The following is a 20408-nucleotide window of genomic DNA, read 5'->3' as shown; positions in this document are numbered from 1 at the left end:
CTTCCCAACAATACGGTCTTCTGTTTGTTCTTTTTGGCAGCACAATAAATGTGAGTTTGTCATTGACAGAGGAGATGGTCTTGGGTGGAGGAACTGCAGCTGCCTGCCTGGCTCTCCCTTATAACACAGCACAAATCCCCAGCATCACGATGAGGTGATAGAGAACATCTGTGGACCAGACAGGAAAGGAGACAAACAGTTCGACAAGGAGTAAGGAGAACGCAACAAAAGAGTCAACTCAACATAAATGAGTCAACTCAGAGACGTTCAGTAGGTTTCCATAAAACTCTGCACATTTTGTACATAGTTTTGTTCATCCTCTGGGGTTTCCATAGCTCACTTTCATCAGTACGAAGAACCCAACAGATAAGCCTAGGATAGGGACCTCTGCCAGATGGGAACCTGAACTTCGATAATACAGTGATGGTGCGTTTCACTGTAGACTCCAGGTGGTGCATCTTAGAGTCTCAAACCGTTGGCTTGCATGGTTTCCTGTAATTGTGAGAGCAAATCTTACATCTGTGAGTTTGTTTATAAATAGAACTGCCAGACCCATCTTCTCGCATCATTTGGTGAGACCTTGGGTCTTAGCTGAAGTGCTTCTTCCTCTAAGGTGCTTCCCGGACTGCTGTCTAAATCATTATTCGGCCCCACCCACCATACTTCATGCATATTAGGAAGGGCAGGAGCCTTGCCTGCCTTGTTCACTGCAGCAGTCATACCGCCTAGAAAAGTGCCTGGTACAGAGTCAGTAATCATGGCTGATCCTTACTGGTTGTTTGTTGCTTTCTGGGCATTGTTTCGTGCTCTTAGCTGTAATAGTTAATCCACACAACAACTTCTGTGTATGATATGGGCAATTATTAACCCAATTTCACAGAGGAAACTGGGGAATGCAGGAGTGGGGTCATGGCCCAAGGTCACTCAGTTCATGAGGGGCAGGGTCACAGAAGGGACTCAGAAATATTTGTTGAATGAACAGATCATTGAAAGTCATGTTTTCCGAACACAGAAACCCCAGAGGCACCACCTGGTGATGTCTTTGCTTAGACTTGGTAGGGGGGTGGGGAAACCAACTCTGCTTCATCCAGCTTGCCCCCAGCTCCTCCCTCCCTTCAGAGCTCAGGGGCTGGTTGGAGAGAGACCTCTCGACCTCTGATCCCCCTCCAACTCATTCAGGTAAAGGCTTTGCTGGGGCCAAAGGTAAGCCTCTTTTAAAACACACATCTGCCTGTTAAAAGCATTATCCAGAGCTGTCTCTTTTGCTTACCTGAGAAGCTATAGAGACCGCAGGATCCCCTGCCTGTAGTGAGTAAAGAAAGAATACAGAAGGTTTAAGAAAAGATCACAGAGGGAGAAGTCTCAGAGCTGCGTTCCTAAAACACAAACCTGACTGGATTCTCCCCTGATGAAACCAACCCGCTCCCATTGTCTTTAGCACAAAGTTTCTTGCAGGGTTGACAGAGGCTTCATCTCACACCATTTTCATCTCGGCTCTCTATGGCAGGGGTTGGTAAACTTTCTGCAAAGGGCGGGTGATGGTAAACTTATTCAGCTTCGCAGGCCACTCGGTCTCTATTGCAGCTACTTGACGCTGTCGAAAGTAGCTGGAGACAAGCCCTAAATGAACCAGTGTGGCTATGTTCCAACAAAACTTTCTGTATATACAATGAAGTTTGAATTTCATATAATTTTTGTGTGCTATGAAATATTGTTTCTTTTGATTTTTTTCAACCACATAAAAAGGGAAAACTGCCCTTAGCTTACAGGTCATACAAAATCAGGCAGCAGGGCTTCCCTGGTGGCGCAGTGGTTGAGAGTCCGCCTGCCCATGCAGGGGACACGGGCTCGTGCCCCAGTCTGGGAAGATCCCACATGCCGCAGAGCGGCTGGGCCCGTGAGCCATGGCCGCTAAGCCTGCGCATCCGGAGCCTGTGCTCTGTAACGGGAGAGGCCACAGCAGTGAGAGGCCCGCGTACCGCAAAAAAAAAAAATAAAAATCAGGCAGCAGATGGGGTTGGGCTCCTGACCAGAGTTGGGTGACCGTCCTCTAAAGCTCCCAGGCCTTGTCCCCCCTTGATGTCATGGCACTCTTGAGGTCAGACTTAAAGACGACTCGCAGAGGTCCTCCCTAAGCCTGACTACACTGAGCTGCCTACCCATCTATTCCCATAGACCCTACCTCTCCCACCCCCACTGACAGTAATTATCTCCCTTTCCCTTAGCATTTAGCATCTCCCTCCTTGCTGGATGGTACATTCTTGAGGATAGGGCCCGGGTGGATCTCCTTTATTTCTGAAACCCCAGGGCCCACCCAGCTCCTTTACTAGTTTTGTTGACGTGCCCTGGACGCCCCAGTACGTTTCATTTTCTATTATTATTATCACCTGCACACTGTGTGGAAGCTCAGCACTTCCTAGTCCCTGGGGGGCATTGGAATTGAGGCCACAGACCGAACTTTTCAGGGTAGTTAACAAACCTCCTTGATCGGGCGTGAGTTACCCACCCCCAAGGTGAGGAGACGCGTTGCAGGTAAAGGTTGTGTCTACAGGCACAACTGGTTTGGCAATTCAGTTAAAATGCTCAAACCGGCCGTGCCTGTGGACGCAGCCCAGCGTGAGGGCAACCATTTGGAAAACAGAGAAGCTTACTACGGAGGGAGAGCTCGACGACCAGGACGCCCCCAGTCTGGTCCCGGAGGAGGCGTTTTCGTTTGTCACAAGTCTGGAGACCCAGGAGAAGCCGAGGGGAGAGGTGGGATGAGAAAAAAACACAGGAGAGAAAAGAGATTTTTTTTAAGAAGTCACAAAGTTGACGGAGTCAAAATTCCCCAGGCCTCAGACATTAGTTCCCTTACTGTTTTTATAACCCAGAGCGATGTATTTCATTGCTTCTCCAACTTGAGAAAAGGAAGAAATCTTTCCGTCCTTAACTCTTCAAGCTGGAACAAATCCGCATTGCATGTGGGAGGAACTGACTCCGTTTCTTTTGATGAGAAGTAAGGCTTTTACCCATAGTTACTCTCATCACTGTGATTTGAGACGTGGATACCTGCAAACTGTGTTCTGGTTCATTTCGTTTTTTAAATGTAGTGCCAATAATAATCCTTTTATGAACAGTTAAATGTTTCTCTACTCCCTTCCCTTTCTCCGTTTGTGCTCGTAAGTGACCACTGTCTGGCTAAATGAATCAACAGAAATAGAGATTATCATCTTATTTCTGTTGGTTACTATAGGCAATGCGAGCAGGTACCCTCTTCAGAAACACTGTGTCCTTCCTCACTGAGGCCTCCGGTCCAAATAGACTGGAGGAGGTAACAGTTTGGAATTGAACACTTTTAGATCTTCAGAGCAGTGGTTCTCAAACATGCACGCCACTTGAAGAGCTTGTTAAAACACAGATTGCTGGGTCTGCCCAGAGTGTCTGAATCAGGTGGTCTGGGGCCAGGGGGTGGGGTGGGGTGCTGAGAATTTGCATCCCTAACGAGTTCCCAGGTGATGCTGAGGCAGTGTGGACCACACTTTGGAACCACTGCTCTGAGGACCAGGTTCACACCTGGTCACGATGGAAAATTTTCTTCCACCTGAATTCATTACGCATGTTGACTGATTCTGCAGCAACTTCTTGGTGGAGGAAGCGGAGGGGAAACCGACCCTCCTGCATGAGCTACTAAACATGTCTGGGAATCTGGGCCCTTCCTCTCACGTGGTCGGAACAGCTGTGACCTCACGTCGCGAATTCCTGCAACATCTCTCTTGTCCATCTTAAGTCTCCGAGACGGACGTTCAGGCTGGTAAGTCAAGAGCTAAAAATACCTACCTTCGACTTCCATTCAGAGCCTATTGCTACCAGCTGAATTTTGAATCTCCCTTGTCCTGTTAACTTTTTCAAAGCATCTCCATGTCTGTTGTTGCTTTCATTTTCCCTACCATTGCTCTCTGAAAAGAGAAGGGCCGCCATTACTCATCATCACTCTATCTTTAAAGATGAGAAAAGCAGGCTCTGGGGTTAAGTGACCTGGGCCAGACCATGTAGCTTGTTTGTGGCAGGGCAGACACGCCTGGAACGTCTGCCCCTACCCTCAGCAGCCTTTCCTCCAGTATGTCCTCACACATATCTACACTGGTCTGTTGACAATTTCCCAGGTAAAAATACAGCTTCTCAAATACCATCCCCTCACCCTCACAGCCTCAGGTAATATTCTCATTCCGGGAAGGGTGGCTCACCACTGGGCAGGAGAGCTTCTCACTGTCACAGATGAAAGTCTCACAGTGTAACCACACCTTGGACAATTTGGGGATGTTCTGGAACCGGAAAGCATTGAATTGGAAGGTTGCCCTGTGGTCTTTCCCGTTCTCATACACGCTGACTGTTTCATCCGTAGGGCAGCTGGAGTACACGCGGTCGGGGGAGGCAAGGGGGAGAGACAAGGTCATCTCATGAACTCTAGCAAGGGCGTCTGAGGCAAAGTCACGCACGGCCTCCCCTGGGCTGTTACACAGCACATTATCCTTCTGAAGCACTGTGGCAGCACCTCACTTATCCTCATTTCTTTGGGGTCAGTTGGAGGAGCTATGAGACGGCTGTGACCATCCCCATTCTACAGATATAGTATAGCAAGGGTGGAGCAACTTACGAGAAGCCACACATCTGGAAGTTACCACATCTCTGTCCCCAAGAAATGAAATCCCCCAGACAATGTCCTCTCCTCTGGAGGACTGGGATACGTACAGACTCCCCGCATATGTCCAAAATAAAGATGGTGGTGCTGGGAACGGCATTTCCCAAAGTGCTCTCACAGCCACCTAGGCCCAGGTCACACCCAACATATTGCTGTGTGTGTATTGTGAGGTTTTGCCACCGGGAATTTGAATTTACATTGTACTATTTAAGCACTATATCTATTCTATTATATAATTACCTTTGTAAAGCTATTTTTAATATGAGCACAGAAAAAAATGGCTGGAAGGATACCATTTAAATGTTAACACTGGCTATTATGGACAGCTTTTGTTTTCTTCTTTCACCTTTATGTTGTTTTTTTTTTTAATTCTCTATAATGAGAGTGTAATATTTGGGAAGTTTCAAAGTCCCAAATGTACAACTGCAGTAAAAGAAAAAATAATGACATAGATGGGCATTTGTCGAAACCAATTGTTCTCACCTGGGGGCCATTTTGCCCCCCAGGGGAAATTTGACATGTGGCTGTCATGACTGGGGGGGAGATACTCCTGACACCTAGAGGGTAGAAACCAGGGATGCTGCAGAATGCCCTACAGGGAACAGGACAGACCCCACAACAAAGAATGATCCAGCCCCCAAAAGTCAACAGTGTGGAGACTGGGAAAGCCTGGTTTAAGCCCAATACCTTTTCATTTACCAAGCTCATGTGGATTCCCTACTTAAGTGCCAGACATTCAGCCGGGTTGGGAACAGACACAGTGGTTCTCGGGAATGTACAGCGAGACCCACAGAGTGTGAGGGCCTGTACGCAGGTGACAAAGAGCTCCAGAACCTGTCCTCTTCGGAACAGAGGTCTATGGGTTCAAAAGCTAAAGACCAGGGGACAGCACCTCAGTGGAACCCGAAGTTCATGCCCCGCCTGGCGTGTTTCTCTGACTCTATCGTCCTTCCAACTCAACCCACACACTAGGGAGCAGTGCAGTCGCCCCAGGGAAACTTCATGGTGGACCCTCCCCCATCCCAGTCCATCAGAACCAGACATTAGGGGCCAAATCAGAGGTAGGACGGAGGGGCTGTTAACTCTGCGAGTGAGTGAAACGAGCCATGAAAACTGCACCTTACATCTGGACCAGGGCCAGAAGCTGGGATCTGTTTGTGGTGGCCTCTGAGTAGTGACAAGAGCTAGGGGCATTTTCTGAGCTGTGAAACAAGACTCTTGAAGGATCATTCGGTCATTAAACCCGAGATCCTTGTACGAACTCAAGACTAAGTCCTTAAAATAGCTCCTGGCTGCTGGGGTGTCCGGGTATGGTGTCAGACAGTGGGAACAATATAAAGCAGAGCTTTGCTGGCGGCAGGAAGGAGGCAAGTGACAGGCAGGCCTAGATGCCTTGGCACTGCTGTCTCTTGGCGCTGGCTGTGGCACCTGTCCCTCCGTGACAGGTATCTCGGGATTGTGGAATGCCCACGGGGAAGCTTTCACACCATCATCACTTCTCCACCTGAGATCAAAATTCCTATTCTAATCTCTCCAGGCTTTCTTGAAAACTGGGGTTTCCTTCCAAAGGGCCTGGTGTGAACCAAAACCATTTGGGAGGTTATGGGAGTGGCCTTTCTAATTCTCCCCTTTGACACTGGTCTTCCTGCAATTATCTCCAACCTCAAGGGGCCATTTCGGTTAGGCAGTATTTGCAACTAGGTCAGGGTGTCTTTAATTTGGCTGTGCTTAAATGCAGAGTCCCAGGGTTCACCTAGGGACCTTCTGATGTTGTAGGTTTACAACGTGTCTGCATGCGTAGCAGATACCCAAAGGAATTCCTGTGCACACTAGAGTTTGAGGACCACTTGTAGTGACTACCCCAAAGTCACAAGCATTCCCTTTTCTGCCATATGACACATCCACTAGGTGTGCAGGGGCACTAGAACTATCTGAGGAGATGATTCCATGGTGTGGCAGAAGGCTTTGCCCTTGTGTGGCTATAGGTTGAGAGAGGTTCCCAGTGCCTCTTGGTAATTTCAAGGTCCCTATAGGTCAGTAATTTATTTCAGAATCTCCCTGAGGTCATTTGATTTGCACCATCATCAACAGAGCCTAAATGAATCATTCAATGACAGATGTGAAATAAGGACCCAAACTAAGCTCCCATCTCTGCAGGAAGATGGGTTGCTTGCATGTGGGCCTTGCTGGCCTGTCCTACCCTGTGTTATCAAGAGATAACGCTGCCCAGATCATCCATCCCTTTACTAGCTTAGACTCTGGGTAAGTTTCTGAACTTATCTGTGCCTCAGTTTCCTCATGTATAAAATAGTGATTGTTATACTACCTACTCTATAGGAAGTTTAATGAAATTGAAATAAATTAGTATTTGCAAAGCACCTACCTAGAGTAATGCCTGGTATGTTGTAAGGGCTGTATAAGTGTTTGTTAAATAAAAATAGATAAAGATCCAAAGTGGCTTCACCTTTGTTATCTTATCATCTTTGTCCCTGGCGGCAGTGTTTACTCAGCCCTGATGGTTCCAGTGTAACTGGTCTGCTTTGGTTTGGGGAATGGCCTCTTCTGTGTTCACTGTTTGTGTGGATGACGCCTGAATCTCTAGTCTAACTCATCCTCATCCTTTTCCAAAGTTACAATTCTAAGTGCTTCTAGACAATTGTCATCTCAAGGTCAATATGTCATCCCTGAACTCAAGGAGAATCCAAACTCCCTTATCCAGAACCCCTCTTCCCTAGGAGCCTATGACAAACAACTTCTCATCTTCACAATTCACGGTGCAGCAGCATTCTTTGTCACATGTTCCTCAGACATTGTGCCCTGTCCTTCCCTCTGCCATATCCAATTGGATGCTAAATTTTTGTTGCTTCTCCCTCCCTTGGGTGATGTTGGATGACCTTCTTTCCACTCACTTAGCTACAGCCTTGATTCAGGTCTTATCACTTTCGGCTCTAGAGCTGCCGCAGCCTCTAATCTGGTCTTTCTACCTCCCATGTTCTGTTTCTAACCACCCTATGTGTGATTTCCAGAATCACATTTCTATACTATAACCCCATTACTTTAGTCCTCTACTCCAAATTTTAAGAACTCCCCGTTACCTATGAAATTATTAGTAAATAAAAACAATGATATTATTAAAATTGTTTGAATACCAGCTAGGTACTATGTACTAAGCTTTTTACATGGATATCTAAGTTAGTTCTCATCAGGGTTCTGATGTCAGATTGATTGGGTTTGACCCCAACCTGCCCACTTCCCCATAAACACACACATACACTAACTATGTGACATTACTTAAGCCCTCCTGTGTCTCAGTTTTCTCATCTGGAAAATGGGGATGATAGTAATAATACCTACCTGTTGTAAGACAAATGAGTTAGTATATGATAAAGCTCTCAGAACAGAACCTGGTACCTAGAAAGCACTATGTTAGTGATTCCTGGTATCCGTACTCAGTCTGGAAGCACAGAGGAAGTCACTGATGTGACCCCAACAGGCTCCGCCTCTTCCTTCCAAGCTGTCCCAAGCCAGAGCAGCCCTGGATCTACCGAGCCCCACCTCTCAGCCCTGTGGTCCCGAGAGCCGTACCTACCCCTTGCTGATCAGCTGCCACTGCAAGGGATACATGAAATCAGCCGAAGGTGTGGCCCAGCAGCTGTTCAAAACCACTTTAAACCTGGAAATGAAACAAAACTCATCACTGTGAGCTAGGGAGTTGTATGCCTAGAAACTTCGGGTGATTAAAACGCCTCTGGGCTGTTTTTGTTTGGTTTTTTTTTCTCTTCTTTGTATTTATAAATACAAACATTAAGAACACACACTTACCTAATGCTTAACCCTTTGGCTTCTACTCCTGCAAACAGATCTGAACCGATTTCGTATGTCTCCAGGGTAAAAGGCGCTTCCCTCTTAATGGTGAACTTGGCATTCTTTGGAAGGAAATTGACACCTGGCGTTATGATTTGTCAGACTGAGCAGTTGGGTCTGACAGGAGCAGATGAATCGGGACGGGAGCGGGGAGGAACAACCCAAAGGCACAGGCACATGAGACCACAGTGAGACCCGCCGGGACCAGAGAGGCTGTACCTCCTAGGATGCTGGTGCCACCGTAGAAGGGATGAGGACATCACATGTACGTCCAGGAGACTGCGCTACATAGAGACCCAAATCATAGACCGCCGTCCCCAGCGTAGCCAGAGGTGCTTCTCCTGGCCCCATCTCGCGGGAACCAAGAATTGGAATATTGGAATAATACCTCCACTTGCAGGGAAGCTTCCTGATTATGTTACATAGTGGAGCACAGAATCTGCACACTTAATTCAATTTCTGAAGCAAAACGCTTTTAAGGGTCAGTTTCTCCACTTCTCACCTGACAGTGAGACAATACTCAGTGTGATTTCCCCCTACTTTCTTTGTAACGTGAAAATTAGGGACCTATGTCCAGATAGCTTACCCTTTAGTACCCGGACAGTTTATTTTGGCAAATTCTGGGCTCTGCCTTTTAACGGGGGCATTAACCCAGGAAATCATACAGAGAAGAGAGTCACTAGGATGATAATGGACCATCAAGAATGGGACGATGTTTAGTTTGGGGAAGACAAGCTTGAGCTAGTTGAAGGACCATCAGTAACATGTAGTATCATTTCAGAGGACAGAACCAGGACCAGTGGGCCAGAGTTCGGAATGTCAGATTTCATGACATCAGATTTCACATGCTGACCTAACATGAGAAGGTCCAACTTGCCATTGCCCTTGGAAGAGGTGGGGTACCCATCCCTCAGCAGCCTTGCAGAAGGGTTTTGGGCATTGGGTGGAAGGTCAAGATTAATCACCTCTGAGGTTTGTTCTGACTCTGGAAGTCTATGATTTTGGTCTCTATTGCTTGCCTTCGTTCCATCCCAAGCTTTGGCATTTGTCTCTGTCTAACTAAAAGGAATAGTCAATACCATTTTGATTGAATAGAAGGCAACCTAATCCCACTCTGACATTGATGTTCAACCCTATAAAGGTAACAGTGCTGGTGCTAGGAGTTCTCAGTTTCCACTTTAAACAAGGTCAAAGCTTACAATTGTGAGAATGACAATTTCCTCGGGCATTTACTTTGCTGCCAGGCGCTGTGGAAAGGGTTTTATAAGGATTATTTCATTTAACCCTCATAACAAACCTCTCAGATAAGTGCTATTATTATCCCCACTTAACAAATGCATAGGTGGAGGCCCAGAGAGGTTAACTAACTTGTCCAAGGTCACACAACTAGTAAATGGTGGAAACTGGCTTCAAACCAGTGGTCTGATGTCAAGGCCTATTTTCTTAACCACAGTGCTAGGCTACTTCTACAACTTGACTACCTTCCTTTATTTCGGATTGGGAGTCAAAATAACTTTATCGAGAATACCAACCATGGACCGTTGGCAGAATTGAGTGGAAGCGGGTAGAGAGAGAAGAGAGGAAGCATGCTGGGTAGAACTGGTGGTTTTGCAGCCTGGCATTTAGAGCTCTCAGAATCCTAAGCAACTAGCAGAGCATTCATTCTATTGTGCCACGCAGGGCACAGCTCGGTCTCTGGTAATTTGATGGAAATATATGCAGCGAGCAGCTGTTGCTTCAGAGACACACAAGAATGCTCTCAAAGCAGAAGAAGGGAGGAGAAGAAAAATACCAACCTCATGGGTAAGGCACAGGAAACCGAGCCCATTGTGGGAATGTTAATCAGTACCAAAGTCTCGGTTATAACCTCAGAGGCCCCTCGTTGCCAAGGTTTGTTTGTCCTATAAGGGTCTTGGTGGGCCCTAGGGAAGGCCTTAGCCTCATTTCTACCAGTTCAAGGAAGCAGTCTGTCTAGCCATCTAGAGGATGGTCTGGGTGATGCTGAGGACATGCTTCCTAATTTTTGTTTTTTCTTAAAAAAGTTATAAGATTTGATATTTCTGTCTGAAACTTAGCTCCGCATAACTGATGGTGGATGATGACTTTTGACAATCGTGGTGCCTTTCCATTTCCAACTGTTGTAAAACCTTCATAGGGTCATATCTATAATTTTATCTGGTTAAAGCAACAATCATGTATTTCCAGACAGGGGCTCAGTAGTAAAGACAGCCTGTCATCAGGCTGTCCCCTGAGTCTGTTGTCAATGTGTGAAGCTTATTTTCCTCTCTGGATAACCTTCAGCAGTTACTACAGTGGTTTTGCCATCCTTTCTTCACCCTGGTGATCCACACTGTTTTTAACCCCCCTGATTATAGGTCAAGGGATTGTATGGAATTTCCTTTTCTCAGGACTTAACCACTAGTGGTGTGTAGCCTGGGGCCAATCTAGGTTTTGTGGGACCTTGAAGCTTATTTAGAGAGCCCTCTTTAATTAAAAGAATCAAAACTTTGAATACAAAATTAGACACAGGGCCTTGAAAAGGGCCTGTGGAAGTGAGGGGTCATGAAACTTAAGTAACTCCATTCCCTGCATAGTAAGTTTGCCTTGTAGACCAATGTTAGGGGACCTTGTTCCAGACTGGGTACTGCTCTGGACCACCTGTGGGATCTTGGACAGATCATTTCCTCGCTGGGTTTCAGATCCTCAGCTATAAAATGGACTAGGTTATTCTAGGATCCCTTCTAGCTCTCACCTTCTGAGTTCAGCAAGATTAATAGCTTCCAGGGAGCTGGTAAAGCAAGTTCAAAGAGTTCAAGGTCAGTGGAGTTCCAGGTAGTATAGTTGTTTCCTTTGCAAAATGAATGGGTTGTACATGGTGGCCTCTAGGGCTATCTTCCAGTTCTAATGTTGGAAGTAAAGGTTTCTATTCCTGCCTGCATTTTCCTTTAGCCAGCTGGGCCATTTCCTATATGCATGTCCCCTCACTGGAAGCTGCAGGTCTAAAAAACAGAGCACCCCATCTAAATAGGAGGGCAGCTGGGCTAATGGCCATTGCATATTTAGTTTCTCTGGAGAATTTTATTCTTAGTGCCTTTAGCTTTGATGTCAATGTAGGCAGCATGTCCAAATTAGACAAAGAGGAGGCCCACTAAGTAAAGGGCTTTGGAGACCAAAGAACTAAGCGGCAGCAGCCAACCCCAACCTCTCCCCTTAGCCCTGTCCCAGGTAGAAGCTCACTAGTCTGTGCCGATGTTTTAACAAGAGCTAGATCCTAAATATAAATCTCTGGAGGGGGTTGTGGTGGAAACTGATCTTGATTAAGAATTAGACCTTGGCTGTCTTTATTGCCTATTGACCTTTGATTTCTCTTATCTCAATTTTCTCATCTGTGAAATGGGAAGATTGCCCTTTTTCCTCTGTGGCACCTTTCCTTTCTTCCATCCAGTCTATGAATCTGAATGTCTGCTGCATCTAGTCTTTAAAGAGGCTTAAAGCTAGAACAAAGCTTACGTCTCAGTTCAAATTCAAGAATGGGGGTCTGCATACGGCTTAGAGGAGAACAAATGCTGAGGAAGCATCCCATCATCTCCTAGAAAGGCCCCAGGGTAGCAGTGGAGCCCTGGAGACCACTTACAGTGTAGAAGTTGAGAGACAATTGGCTTTCAAATGTGCCCATGCTCCCGTTCTTCACATGAACAGTGGCCACTCTGAAAAGGGGAGAGAATTTTGCATAAGGACTGAAACATGCCTGGTTGACAGGGACTGCAGAGCACACGCAAGGCGGCCCGCCCTCCGCTCTCTGAGCAGCTTACCTCTGGTCAAAGGCAGCCTGGTTCACCAAGTAGGTGGAGTGGTAGGAGCAGGAGAAAGAGTAGTTCACAGGCTGGTTCTTTACGATCACGGTGCTGTCATTGGAAACAATGTGGTTGTAGAAGTGGTAGATGGGGGGCTTGTACTGGAGAAAGAAAGAAGGCGGTTAGGGTGGCCCTGTACCCCCATGATGTGAATGAGGCCTCTTGGATAAATGACTGAAGATGGTTCAGAAAAAAGCCCAGGGCTTCCCTGGTGGCGCAGTGGTTGAGAGTCTGCCTGCCGATGCAGAGGACACGGGTTCATGCCCCGGTCCGGGAAGATCCCACATGCCGCGGAGCGGCTGGGCCCGTGAGCCATGGCCGCTGAGCCTGCGCGTCCGGAGCCTGTGCTCCGCAACGGGAGAGGCCACAACAGTGAGAGGCCCGCGTACCGCAAAAAAAAAAAAAAAAAGAAAAAAGAAAAATGCCCAATGGGGAGACATGAATGTCTGCCATTGATGTAGCACCCACTCTTGTTTGTAGGTGAGCTGATAATTTTTGTAAAGAGATCTTAAGTCTGTTCAAGATTGTTTATAATAATCTTATAATAATCTAAGTTGAATGTTGTACACTTAAAAAAAATCCATATACCCATTGGGCTTCTGACCGAAATGGACTGGCTCAGGAACCTCTATCTCCTAACATCAACTTTTAATTTACTTTCCCCTGTCCAAGTAATCTTATGTGACACCTTCACTACCTCCCATCTCTAGAACGTTACTGCCTGGTTCTTTGCTCTTTCCCTCTTCCAGTCATGAGCACTATTTCTGAGTTTCTTTCCTCTGACTTGTTGGACTTTAAAATCACCAAATATTAGAGTTAAAAGGGATCTTGAACGGTCACTTGAGAAGTGATCTGCCTAAGACTGCACATATGATTTCTAGTTCATTTTACCAGGATATTCAAAGACATGATGTTTTTGTTAATCATGCCCATGACTCTTCTCCCTAAATCCCTGAATCCTTGTGGGACCTTTAGGAAGAGGAGGTAGCCCCAGGAGCTGAGACCCGATAGATGTACCATCTCCTTCAGTCAAGGCCGTATGAGTTCTAGACGTCAGCCAGAGCGTCAGAAGACCTAGGCTCCCTTCATGACTATATCTCTACTGGTTCTGTGGCCCCGAACTAGCGGCTTTGCTGGGAGGTCTCAGATTTCTCCTCCATCCCATAAGGATACTCGGCGAGAGGATGTCTGTGGTTCATTTTAATTCTGATTACCTGTCCTGGGTACTTCACAAGACCCAATTACGGGTTGTGTTATACTTTGGTCACTCCTTTAAGATGCCTTCCATTATCTTTGTATTTTTTTGGCCACGCCGTGTGGCATGTGGGATCTTAGTTCCCCGACCAGGGATTGAACCCGTGTCCCCTGCAGTGGAAGCACAGAGACTTAACTGCTGGACCACCAGGGAAGTCTCTAAGATGCCTTCCACATGCACCCCTTTGTCCCCACTTCCAAGTCTCGGGCAGAGGATGGTTCACCCATCCAACTCAGGAAGGATGGCAGCCATGAACATGTGCTCGGAGCTCCACGTGAGGTGGAGGTGGGAAATGTACTTTGTTCTACTCACGGACGGTGGCTTAGCTGCTCAGGCAGTGAATTAGGAGAGTAAAATTTAAATCCAAAGAGTCGCCTAAACTAGACAGAAGAAAAGAATTTAAAGAACACTAATATCTCAGGAAATTTGGGAGTTGGGACTGACTCTTAAAAAGAAAGTGGTGAATTCTGAATCTTTTTAAGGGTGGACAGGAGATGTCTCATTCTTGGGCCCAGTTGCCTCCTCTTAGCAACTCCTCCACGTGTGGCCTGGTCTTACCTCGGACTGGGTTCCACAATAGGACTTGTTTTTAGGTGACAAATCTGGGATGACAAATAGGTAGTAACCTGCTTCGTGGACCCCATTGTAACATAGCCCGCCAAGCGCCAGCTGGTGCACTTCCCATCCATAGGGACACTCTGGGATTTTGGCGATGATTGTTTTCGGATAACAAAACACAAGAATGACATCTGGAAAGAGGAGAGACCTGGTCTGAAATCAGATCTGGTAACATCTACATATGGTGGGCTCCTGTTACAGCTGAGCATGCAAAGCAGTTAGTTAAAAATACTTTCCCCACTCTTCTTCATGAGCTGTGACGAAAGTTTTCCCCCAACTTCAGTCACTGAAGTTCCACTTTTACAGTTTTTGAAACCTCTGTGTAATATCTGCATTATTCTTAATATGTATTCAAAATTGGTCCACTTTTAAGCTTTAACTTATTTTAAGGAATGTATTTTTGAAACCAGATTCAATGTATTTTCATATTTATATTTCCAATATATATATATTTTTCCGATCCATTCAATCTGGTTTCATATATATATGAACATCCCATGTAATAAGCCTATAAAATTTAAAATGTCCATTTATGCGCAATGCCATGAAACAGTAATTTATGGCACAGGACAGAAAAGCAGTAGTCAAATAGAAAATGGGAAAAAAATGTGAAGATTTTATCTATTGGTTCATCTATTTAGCAGCCTCTAATTTTTAAAAAGCGTAACTTTACCCAATAGATTTGTACTTTCTGTGGGAAAAACCGGATGGGCGTTGGGGTGCTTAAGCGCTTCTACTTGGCTGCAGTATTGCATTTTCCTAACAATAGAAGCACAGGGCTAGGAACTCTGCGAAGGGAAGTGCCAGGAAAAGTTCCTTTCCAGGAAAATGGGCCACAGCACCAGAGCATACCTGCTTTATTTGGAGCGCAAGATCTCGCAGAGGCTTCTGCAAAGACAGCCAACAGGACGAAGGCCCTCATCACCATTGCTTTTGCCAGGTGGCCAAGTCAAGCTGGCCAAACGTTCACGGTCCTGACAGGGCCCGAGCCTCGATCATTCTAGGTCAGAAACACGAGCGAGAAATTAAAATCAAGGGTGAGAACAAAGCAGCACATACAGAGGAGATGGATCACGCGTCTCGTTTCTAACGGCTCTCCGTCTGCGTTGGGAGGCAAAACATGGGGCTCATACCACAGAGAGTGTCAATTTCACACGCGGCTGCTCGAGTTCCCGACTGTTTCATTCTCTCCGGCTGGAGGCTGCCTCTCAGATGCTCCCCAAATCTCTGTTCCCAGTCCTAGCTCGACTTTATATAAGCAGAGGGTGTAAAAGAAACCGGCGCCAGATAAACCACAATGAACATGCATTATCCACTGTGGGGGGGAAATAAAAGGCAACCTTGCACGATAATCCGATGGGAAGCTCAGTTACGGCCACTTGAGGCTAATTTCTTTTACTTCACAGAGTTGGAGAACCTTTTTTTTTTTTAACTGCTTTTTAAACCAGGGGTGGAATAAAAAGTTGAATTTTTTCCTCCTCGTACAAAAATAACTCTGATTGGAGACAAACCAATTTCTGCATGGTTACAGGTGACAGTTTTCTTTTTTTACATCTTGCTTTCTTTGGTTTATTTCTTGCTTTCTTATTTTTATATGCAGGCTATCTAAACTGAATTTAGGAAGACAAGTTCAGCAGTGGTACACTGGATACTAAACAAAAAAAATAGGCTGTGTTCATGCAAACATGTTAAAGATTTTTTTCTCTGATATCTTATAATAAGCTCCGAACTTCTAGAGTTTCATCTTGAAGTTCATCAGAACTTCATTCGGAAATACAACTTTTGATTGTAGACCCCCTAGGTTTCTAAAGTTTTGTTAGTCTCCCAGAGCGGTGATATTGGGAGAAGGAACTTAGAAAGGCAATCTTTCTTTAAAAAAATTTTTATTTGTTATGGAAGTATAGTTGATTTACAATGTTGTGTTAGTTTTCTGGAGTACAGCAAAATGATTCAGTTTTATGTATATATATATATATGTATATATATGTACATATATATGTATTCTTTTTCATATTATTTTCCATTATGGTTTATTATTGAATATAGTTCCCTGTGCCAGATGGTAGGATCTTGTTGTTTACCTATTTTATACGTAGTTGTGTGTATCTGTTAGTCCCAAACTCCTAATTTATGCCCTCTACACCCCCTTTTCCCTTCAGGAAGCACAAGTTTATTTTCTATGTCTGTGTGTCTGTTGCTGTTTTGTAAATAACTGGTATCATATTTCGGATTCCACATATAAGTGGTATCATATGGTATTTGTCTTTCTCAGAGAGGCAATCTTATGATTCAATTCTTAGTCACCAAACAAGATCCCACCAAAAACAGCAGATAAAATGCGGCTCCTGGGAAGTTTCCAAATATATTCCCTAGGAATTTTTAGTACCCAGAAATTTAAGAATGAAGAATAAGGGCTCCTTTTAGTTTTGTTTTTGAGAGGAAACGGACTCTTTTATCAACCAACTGAGAGCATTTGGTACAGAAGCCACTACATTACGCTTTTTGAGAGACATGTAAAAAGTGTAGAAAAATACCCTGCTTGTGGGAGTTTATAATGTAGCTGAGAAGGTAAATTGTACACAGTGACTCAGAGTTAGAATGCCATGTTAAGTCATTGTTCCACTACTGACCACGTTTTCTTAGTTTTAAGATACATGTCTCTCTCTCCAAGTGCATATAATTTAATGTCTCAGAAACGTTGGGATGTGTCTTATAAGCAATATGTATACATAGTATGGTAGTTTCCTTATATCCTCAAAACCTATTGTTAAATCAATGGCATGCCTTACAACGATGATATTTAAGAACTAAGGAAATAGCCATATGGCAAGCCACGAAAGATTTCTGTGACTCACTTTCCTTCTCTGTAAATGGAAGCCACAGCCCTGAACTCACCTCACGGGGTGGGAGAGCAATGATGTGAAGGCTCTTGTAAACTGTAAAGTGCTAGGTAAAGAAACAGATCACATGAAGAGACAACTAACAATTTCTGGCAACATGTATGTGTCCCTGAGTTGTGTTTCTTTTCCTCGGAAGTACCACGAAGTGCCCATTGTAGATTCATGCTACATGAGACATATCTATATTGTGTAACACACATGCAATGAATATATTTTATAGATAAAGACCAAATGGGCAGGAGAGGGGAAGAAGAGGAAACACATTCATTTTTTTAATGCTAGGATCAAGTTTAGTGTGACCTGGAAGTATCAGCACGTTTATACTGGTCTCCACAACTCATTAGAGGCATTACTTCCTGAGCAGAAAATGGCGCTTGCATCTCACAAGCATGCATAACTTCTGAGTTTCTCTTTCCTAGGGCTTAGCACTAACTCTGAGCTTCTTCCTCCGTCCATTTTTTTAAACATATATTAAGTCCCTACAGTATACCAGGGACAAGACCCTGGGAAGACACAGGCAAATCAGCAGAACTAGGAACTGGGTGGCTGGGTGCGGGATGCAGGGAAAAATAGAAATCTGTACCGGGAACGTAGGATGGGGGGAGGAGGGAAAAGGGAGAGTCGACATGCTTGACAGGGGAAGCAACAGGTAAGCCGAGTCACGGAGGCCTCATGCCCTAATTTCATAAGGATGGCCTCTCTGATTTGACACAAATGTTATGCATCACTGATAATTCAGCATTGGTCTTCCATGTACGTTAGGATACTTGTTTCTATTTCAAGAAGATTCTTTTCACCCATCTTCAAATACGTCCTTCTTTTCAGCCAGCCTTGGTCCAGGGGGGTCAATAGGATCATCTTGACCCTGACCTGGAAGGGCAGAGTTCACTCATGAAAAGGGTTGCAGGGGAACTAAAAGCCTTCCCTCTCTCTCAGTGGAAATGTCTGATGGATGCCTACAAGGTGCCGGGCAGATAGATACTGAAGTTGGCCTGGGAATCAAAAGCCCACCTCTATCCCTTACTAGCTTGTGTACACTTGGGCAAGTTACTTAGCTTCTGTGAGCCTTAATTTCCTCCTTTCCTGAAAGGATATGATCATATCTATGATATAATGTTACTAGGAGTATTAAATGAAGTGTAAATTGGTTTGCATAGAGTAGCTTATTTTCTTCTATAGGAGCAGGACTTCAGGGAAGTCTTTTGTTTTATACTCAGTTCTGCTTGGAAGATCCAAAGAGGGCAGCCTATTAGGCGGGGGTTGTCACTAGATAGTATACATTAATGTCATCAGTGCTGAATTACGTCATAGGTAATTAAAAGCAAACGTTCTGGAATTAGAGGTTGTGGCTCTGTCACATTTCCAATTGTGGGATCTTGGCAAGTCACCTGACCTTTCCAAGCCTTCAGTTTCCAAATCTGTATAATCAGGCTTCCCATCTCCTATGGCTGTTGCAAGGACCTGGCACACAGTAAGTGCTCAATAAAGGTTCCCTAGTTTATTGGTCTAAGGTTGGTACCCTCAGGCTGGGAGGACATGTTAATCATGTTCCCATTTGAACTCGGGGGTATTTTCTAATGGGAATATTTCTCTCTTTAGAAGCCCATCTTCACAAAGAGCAGGTGCTTTTGATTTCTAAAGAAGCCCCCCCCCCCATAATGATAAGATCTTGCCTACAATTTCTCTGATTGTTACCCAGCTAACAATCAGGTACATGATACTCCTTTCAAAGGCAAGTTGAATAAAGTTGGGGAAGCGGAGTCAACTTTTGTGACAGGCTAGTCTCTAGATGTGTAATTTGCATAAGAAACAGAATGGGACAAAATGTACTTGGGCCAAACAGTATTTGATACTTGCTCTGATAAAAGGTAGGAGGCTTCTATTATTTCCTTGGTAATTACCCACCACTTCACTGCCCCACCTCATCCCCTTTCTGCTTTTCACCACTCCTCTCCCTTCCTGAGATGGTGGGGTAGGAGGGGTGCCGCTGGGAGACGACCCAAAAGCGATGTCTCCCACTCAGGCCCGTGGCTACGTCTCCGTAAAACACAAACAAAACTGATGGGAAGATTTTTAAAACATCAGGATCTTGAAAGAGCCCGATAAATAGGGTTTTATGGCAAACTCATCTGAAAAATGAGTTTGTCTCTCGTTGCATCTTTCTTTTGTGAATTGCCAGGCGTTAGAAGGTACCAGTTCTCTTCGAACGTTTTGCACAGTTTGTGAAAGCTAGCCGAGATGCAAAAGGGTTGCCATTTGCAGAATTCCAATCAACGTTGTCATTCATAGCTCAGGAATCATTTAGGTGATGAATCATGATGATAGACAAACCAGTAAACTCTTCCTGAGGTAACAGATGGTAGTCTGAAAATAAAGCTATAAGCATGCATTAAAATTTAAAAGGCTGCTTTAGTAACTTATTTTTTACTTATTTTTTAAAGCGCACTGTTTCGAGTTCATTACACATTGGCTTTGTTAAATGGACTCCATTGTTTCCTTTAAGCCCTGAATCAAGCCTTCTACTTTGTGGGAGACCCTGTTTGCCAGTTTGCAGATGAGTGGGTGTTCCCTTGCAGGCTTCAATGGCCTACTCCTCCCAGCTCTCCGGAGAAAGTGATGTTCCCCTCATGGAAAATGCACTTCAGAAAGGAGAACTGAGAAGTGAGAAAAGACCCCTCTCCTAAGAGTGCATTTGAAATACAGAGCGAGAAGCTCCACCTCCCCCATCCCTCCGCAGACCCTGAGGCCACGAGTTCCCAGAGTGCCCCAGGCATACACACTGGCCTCTCCAGGCTTATCTGGCTAATCTCTGCACAGGGAATAAAGACTTGGCCTCTTTCTCTGAAGAGTAGGACCCATCAGCCCCTCCCTTTCCTGTCTTCTCCCCACCCTTCTCTCCTCCTCCAATCACAGGACTGAAGAATTAAAAATAGCTCCTACTCAGATCAAGGTTAGGAATCTCGCAGCTGGTCTAAAACATTCAAGGTGAATCATTTGTTCTGTTCTTAAAACTTCCCAGAGTATCGTCCACTTATTCTTTCATCCATTTACTCATCCATTCATTCACCAAATATGTAATGAGTGTCTGTAAGGTACCAGGTAGTTATCAAATACACATATATGAAAATATACATATCTCTATCTATCTATCTATCTATCTATCTGTCTATATCATCTACTTGGGGTAAATGTAAGGATATTGAGGCAGAACACAAATAGGCTTTAAAAATAAAGAA

The 20408-nt window shown here is 45.0% G+C and overlaps 2 protein-coding genes across 2 annotated transcripts in view; one reads left to right on the top strand and one right to left on the bottom strand.

Moving 5' to 3' along the window:
* Window positions 1-209, top strand: part of LOC132506949 (guanylate cyclase 2G-like) — a 42596-nt gene extending 42387 nt beyond the window's left edge. Inside the window, 1 exon segment of the mRNA XM_060125773.1 lies at window positions 41-209. The gene's annotated coding sequence lies outside the window, so the exon portion shown is untranslated.
* On the bottom strand, window positions 119-15526 carry TECTB (tectorin beta). Its single transcript, XM_060126144.1, has 11 exons — window positions 15406-15526; window positions 15125-15272; window positions 14213-14403; window positions 12358-12500; window positions 12180-12252; window positions 8504-8607; window positions 8271-8354; window positions 4227-4389; window positions 2652-2724; window positions 1271-1303; window positions 119-168 (listed from the first exon to the last, which is right to left on the bottom strand). The coding sequence occupies exons 2-11, from the start codon at window positions 15198-15200 to the stop codon at window positions 119-121; spliced, it is 990 nt and encodes a 329-aa protein (XP_059982127.1). The 5' UTR covers window positions 15201-15272; window positions 15406-15526.
* Between the last annotated feature and the right edge of the window lie 4882 nt (window positions 15527-20408).

This window comes from Lagenorhynchus albirostris, chromosome 16, assembly GCF_949774975.1.
Source record: "Lagenorhynchus albirostris chromosome 16, mLagAlb1.1, whole genome shotgun sequence".
NCBI lineage: Eukaryota > Metazoa > Chordata > Mammalia > Artiodactyla > Delphinidae > Lagenorhynchus > Lagenorhynchus albirostris.
Note: the sequence above shows the minus strand (reverse complement) of the source record. Positions and strands in the feature narration are given on the sequence as shown.